General features: G+C 51.5%; 1 protein-coding gene across 1 annotated transcript; it reads left to right on the forward strand.

The window, feature by feature from the left end:
* Window position 1: 1 nt before the first annotated feature.
* LOC144249810 (ral guanine nucleotide dissociation stimulator-like) lies at window positions 2-5,921 on the forward strand. The gene is made up of 3 exons (XM_077792011.1): window positions 2-43; window positions 3,859-4,046; window positions 5,531-5,921. The coding sequence occupies exons 1-3, from the start codon at window positions 2-4 to the stop codon at window positions 5,793-5,795; spliced, it is 495 nt and encodes a 164-aa protein (XP_077648137.1). The 3' UTR covers window positions 5,796-5,921.
* The last annotated feature ends 698 nt before the right edge of the window (window positions 5,922-6,619 follow it).

The raw sequence follows: 6,619 nt of genomic DNA on the forward strand, positions 1-6,619 counted from the left end.
CATGAGATTTGATCCCCTTTTTCCTGAAGAGTTCCACACAGAGGTGAGTCCCCAGCATGTTTAGACACCATTTCAGACTGTTTGTTGACGGAAATGAATCACACCCCCTGATGATGTGGAAGAGCTAAAGATGTGTTTGCTATGGATTTTCTATTTCATTTCTCAGGGCCTGAGTCAAGCCAGCCATTGTGCTGTTAGCGCATGAGCTGCTGGTCAAATGTGAGGAAGTGGTCTTGCTTTATGAAAACACCACCCTGATTCAGTGAGCCAGAGGCAGCCTGCAGTCCCTCAGTTTTCCTGTAAAGGCAGATTGCTGTGGATGGCCTCTGGCCTCGTCATGCAGCCCTGCTCAGAGTAGGGGATTGAGGGTCCAGGCAGATCCCTAGTTCCTTTTGACCTTTATTGCCATTGGGCCACCCCAGGGTCCTTGGACTTTACCTGGTCTTCTGGCCTGGGTCAGGGGATGTGAGGTTTGGAATCCCCCTCTGTGGCAGGATCCCAGCCCCCCAGCCACTTGAGGTCAGCACATCCTTCCCTAATTGTGTTAGAGTTGGAGACTTCTCCCACCCATCCTCATCCATGCTCATCCCACATTTTGTAGCTTGGCACCTGAGGACCTTTATTCATTGACTTAGTTGTTAGTGATGATGGTTACTAAGACTAAGTGACTCTTTCAAGTCACATCACTTGCATGGTAGGGCTAGAGCATGGATCTTCCTAATTGATTTCATGGGACTCTCTCATGGAAACTGTGACTGCTTCCTAAACACACACTCTACATTTGGAGTGTCAAAGTTCTTGGCACTGCCTCCTTGGCAAGTGTATCTTGTCTTCTACGTGGGAATTTCACAAATATTTTCCTTTGGTTTGTGGAGGTCATGCAGAAGTGATTTCATTTGAAATAGCCCAAACAAGAAATACCAGTTGTCTTTTTCGCACATGGATGTGTGTAGTGAACACCCCTTTCTGTGTGCTTGCATGAGTTACTCCTTTGAATTTGTTGAAGAATGGTTGGCTGGGGAGCAAGTTAACGAGAGATGGATATCAATGGTTGTCAAGTATTCTGACGTGAAGAATGTATTGAGGATGTGAAGGCTTTTCTAGCCAGTTCCTATGGCTCAGTCAGGGATCAGTCAGAGGATTCTGTCTGGTAGGCTCTTTGGCACAGATGTCAAAGTGGCCTGGTCTTACCCTGTCCAGGACTGAATGCTGAGCTTGAGTGGGAGCTTCTTGTCATTTCAAGCATTTCCATGAGTCTGTCCTCTGTTCTCTTGTATCCAAGTGGTTTCTAATAGGAAAGCAGAACAAAAATTGAAAGTATGGTGATTGATTATTTTTACCAATGTTATTTCAATCCACTTTGTTTAATACGAAATTACCTTTATGCTACTAAGATTTCATATGTGAGGAAATAATGAAAATATTGGGGTTAGGGGATGAGAATATGCAAATCAAACATTTTTGAGCACCAAGACCCGTTTTTTGTTTTTGTTTTTGTTTTTTTTTAACTTAAAAATATTAAGTGCCAGAGGACCACCGCTGCCATTCAGCCTCAACAACCTCCAGGTCCAGCCTCCAGGTGGCCCATTTCACCAGGGTGTGTGGGACCACACTGTCCTGGGATGAGAGAACAGTACCCACGGATGTTGACATCTCACAGAGTAGATATTGCCAGTGACAGTAGGGAGCTATTGGCACATGAGGAAGGGAAGAGCTCTCAGGATGGGAAGAGGGGGCCGCTTCGAGACTCATTGGGTATGGCATGAGGCTGCTGGGTGTGGTGTTGGCCTGGGCCCACTGAGTGGGGCAGATCCGTGGTCTGTGTTTCTGTACCCTATCTGTAGCCTGTGTTGGCAGCAGATCAGGGAATTGGGGTCAGAAGTGCTCCCAGTAACACAGGCACCAGCCCCCAGAGTGTGTGCCTATCCGTTTCCCCACCTGGCCTGACTTAGTGCCTGTCTTGCCTCAGGGCTGAGACCCTACAATCTCTGATGAGGGTGTCTGTGGTCCAGATCCAACCTGCATGGCCAACATGCTCAGACCTTCAGCTGGGTCCTAGGCTGCTGCAACCAAACCCTGTTAACTGGGTGGCCGACAACAGAGGAAGTGTCTTCCGTTGAGCTCCAGAGGCTCAACACAGTAGGTGTTGGGCTGTCCCAGTGCCATAACCCCTCCCAGGTTTCAAGGGGACTGTCTCCCCAACTCTCCCAGCCCTTGCCCACTCTCCTATTGCTGCCCATGATCTGTGGTTCCCATATGGGCATCCCGCCCTGGCTCCAACCTCACATAGCTGGTATCCCCAAGTCTCCCTGGTATCTGGGTCCAGACTCTCCTCTTCCTACAAGAATATCAGATATTGGATTTGGTCCCAGTTGATGCTGTGTTCCATCATGTGAGCTCTTAGCTTCATCACTGTGCAAAGACTCTTTTCCCACACAAGTTCGCACGACTTTTGGCTGGCTTAAGAATTTTCAGGCAACACTTTTCTAATGAGTACAGGACACACTTGCTAAATGGATTTGTTTGCTCTGAGGAGGAAAGAGAGAGGGGGGAGTGGTGCTGGAGACAGGGATGCAGACAGGGGTCATGGACTTGGCATAACTCAGTCTTGGAGGTGATATCCCATCACCTGTACCCACTTCAATTCCCATGAATCCAGAGGCTGAGCCCCCTTGAGGTGAGGGGTGAACCGGTTCTGGGCAGCAGGATGCTGTGGTACCTCGGAGTCTCTGTGAGACCCCAACACTAGACACACTTGGCCCTTTTGAAATCTTAGGAGAAGCCTTGGGAAGTTGTATGGCAGAGGGGAGCAGCCTCTGCATCTCAGTCCCCTCCAACTTGCCATGGTGTAGAGAGGGAACTGCAGCCACGATGGGACGGACATTGGCCATGTCCCTGTGTGGGACACAGGCCTGATTGAGTTAGGGTGCATTCTTTGTCTCTCCCCTTCTTGTGATTGTCCCATCTGTACATTTGTGCTTTAGCCACCTGTGAGTCCCATCTCTGGTTTCAGAGAGAATAGAGGGTGTTAGGGGCCAATAGACACAATAAACCCTAGAGATTAGATGCTACCCTACTTTCCAGAAAAGACTGGGCACACCATGAGTTGCACAATGATGGGACCAGGGTCCAAAAGCTGCTGAGAGGGAAGGACTGGTTGTGAATGCATTTTTGAAGGCTCCAAGCTGGAACTCTAGTGGCACCAAGCAGGGCAGATGCTGGTGGGGATGTTTGGGTAGTTGTTGGTGAACACCTGCGCACCTGAGATGGGTAGGCATGGAGGAGAAATCAGCAGCCCATAGGGCTTTTGAAAGTGGTCTTATGTGAAAAGAGGCTCAGGTATGGGCACAGGAAATGACATCATTGCCTTGACAATGGATGAAACAGAACATGGAACCCTGGTATCCAGGCACCCACTTCACTGACCAAGCCATCCGAGCTCACTTGGTTGGAGCCACTGGAGGGAGAAGGATGTTCTCCTGTGGTTGCAGACAATGCCGAGCCTCAGGCTCCCAGGAATCTCAGGGGGGCCAACTAGCCCTTTTGTGGATACACTGGGTGAGGCTTCATCTTAGACGCCAGAGCCTCTGGCGATTGTCGCAGAGGAGCTCAAGAGTAACAGTGAGTAGCACAGGGCAGGTGAGCCCAGCAGGCCCTCTAGTCTGATCCCTGATGAATGGCCCAGGACTCCTATTCTGACTCTGTGTGTGTGTGTGTGTGTGTGTGTGTGTGTGTGTGTGTGTGTTTGTACTGATGGGAACTGTCCCATTGTGCTTTGACTCTAGTGTATTGGCACAAGTCATTTTTCTGTTTGTCACCATTTCCATTTTGAACCCACCATTCTTGGTCCCAACCCAGGGTGAAAATGATCAGAACACGGAGGAGCCCTTCAGGGTTCAGAGCCTTGAACCTTACAGGCAGGACCAGCTTAGGAATGAGCTCCTGCCTGTCATTTGTGGGAGGAACCTAGAGTTCAGCAGCAACATGGGGTTAATCTCCTGGGATTTCATCCCCACCCAGCAGGTGCTGGATCTCTTGTTCCCAAGGTAAGCACCAGACCACCAAGCCCAAGTGTGTAGCCCCCTCATGCCTCTGTCTTGGGGCTGCCATGTGCCTCTCAGGGACCCAAAGGTTTGTGATACCTAATGAGATAGAGGACCACACTCATAGTGGAATGTCAGCCCCGAATGGTACGAGTCCTGGAGGTGCCTGCCACAGCCTTGCAAGGGCAGTGAACTTCCCCTCTCAGGCAGAGAAACCATCCTGACTCCAGCTGATCCACAGAGGTCCATGGAGCAGTCCCCACACACTGGGCACCACAGCTCAATGGTGTGCACTGAGCTCATTCCCAGGTGGACTCAGTGAGGCCAGGTGGTCTTTCTGGTGTGATGTTGGCTTTGTGAAGAACGTAGATCTGTGCCAGAGGCGTCTCAAAACTCGGGCCTTGGGAAAAGCACTTTTGGGTTAATAAAGACATGTTAGTTTCCATAGTGGGACAGAGCATCCTAGCTGGGACATAGCTGGACAGGGGCTTTGGACATGGCAGCTCCCACACCCAGAGATATGTGGGAATCAGCAGTTTGGGCTCATTCACTGGTGAACATGGAGAAAGCACCCACTGTGTGAAGACACGTTTCCAGTCACGTTTCATAATTCAGTGAAAAATGGGGTGCAAATGATTGCCATTGTGTCCCTTTTCATGGGGTCAGCCTAAACCGCAGGTGCCATGAGTACATATCCTCCATGTGACTGCATCCCTGACTCCATGAGGCATAACTGCACGTTGTCCTCTTCAGTGACTATGGTGGACCCTTGGACCAACTTCAACATGGAATGGGCTTGGGGTCAAGAGGGTGGGCTCCTGTTTCCAGAATAGGGACCTGCAAGGTGATTTGACTTGGGAAGGCTGAGGAAAGACTGCTCTCCCCAATTCAGTTTTCTGCCTGCAGTGTAAGGTGTGGGGCTTCAACAGTAGGAGGGGTAAGGCGGGGAGTTGTAGGTGGAGTCAGGGTCCTCTGGGGAAGGCCCTGGGATAATGGATCCCCCCACACCACACCTCCCTGTCCTCCCCCAGGGCCACAGAGATGTGGTCTGCACTCATGGGAAAAGAGAGGTCCACCGCTACTCAGGGGAACTCAGTGAGAGCTCACAGAGAATGAGGTAGCATTGCAGCCCACGCCAGGGGAGGAGGTGTCTCTTGAGCCCCGAGAAGAGTGGGCAGGAGGACAGACACTCCCAGAAGGTGCATTCCAGGTTGGAGAGCATGTAGCCAAGAGGAAGAAGAGTGTCAGGCCTGCCCAGAGGAGGGGAGAGCTGGTCAAACCATGGATCTAGCGCTCCTTCGTTGAAGGTTCTTTGCCTGTAGCGACCTGTCCTGACCCTGCCTGTACAGCCACTGTGTCTTGCCTGAGGTGGACTGGTGTGTTCAGAACCAGGGACGGTTCAGGAGGGTAGGGTCAGAGGTTTGCTCTGGAGGCCGTGGCGAAGGCAAGGCCAGGGTTTTGCTGACTCCACACCTGCCTCCCCACAGTGCCTCATCTTCCTTCCTGGGGACCTGGGTGAACTTCTACTCCGAGGCTTCCCATCAGCCTCCAGGCTCTCTGAGTCTGCAGCAGCTGCTGCCGTACATGTGGCTCCTCCTGAGTGGCTTTAACCTGGAGCACCAAGCACACCACCTGCTGGCCCAGGTTGAAGATGGCAGATCAAGCCAGGCAGAGCCTGAGAGCCAGGCGGACCGGGGTGAGTACCTAAGTACCTCAACACACCTCCAAACCATACCCCTCCAATTCGTGTAGCCCTGTATGAGTAGATGAGTCCACTGTCAAGGTGGAGGCACCCACCATCAAGTGCTTTTCCCCAAACCCACCTGTGATCATTGCTGCAGTGGGGAGAAAACCTTCAACACATGAGTCTTTGGGGACCAATCCAGATACAAAGTCTAGCTGTTTCTCTTTGATGGGTCCAATGTGAACTAAGAGGTACTGGGGTACAAGGGGCTATTTCCTTGAAAGGTGTTCCTGTAGTGGACCTCCTGTGCATAGAGGGTCCTCAGGGATTAATCAGTGGGGAGTCTTTGGTGGAACAGAAGCTGGATTCGGGGGCTCTCAGGTCTGTGTGTGAGACCTGAGCTGGCAGAGGCTCTCAGTTGTGGGGGATGTTGGGTAGTGTATTCCTTGAGTGTCACCTACCACGCCTCTGCCCCTGCCTTTCCAGAGCTGAGGGTCCCTGCTGATGCGAAAGTCTATCACGGCCTGATTGGAGGAGTGCATTACGACTTTCTTCTTCGAGAAACAGATGCCAGCAAGTCGTTGAAGGTCAAACCAAAGGAGGTAAACAGCCACCTTCTTCAGTCTTTACTCCTGGTGCCACTCCACATCCTCCAAGGGGACAAGAACCTCAGGTTCTGGATGGATGTTGTAGAATGCCCACAGAGCCAACTGCCAGGCTGGGTGGGGTGCAGTTGCTGGGCTTTGCTGATGTTGTCATCCCCCACAGTTCTTGGAACCTTCTGTGGCAGTGGCATCCAGGACCCCAGCAGCTGTGAGCAGCAGCTCTGCAGTGGCTGCAGGATCATTGCCCCAGGCCACCCAAAGCAATGAGTGCTGCATGAGAAAAGTCA

Source organism: Urocitellus parryii, chromosome 12 (genome assembly GCF_045843805.1).
Source record: "Urocitellus parryii isolate mUroPar1 chromosome 12, mUroPar1.hap1, whole genome shotgun sequence".
Taxonomy (NCBI): Eukaryota; Metazoa; Chordata; class Mammalia; order Rodentia; family Sciuridae; genus Urocitellus; species Urocitellus parryii.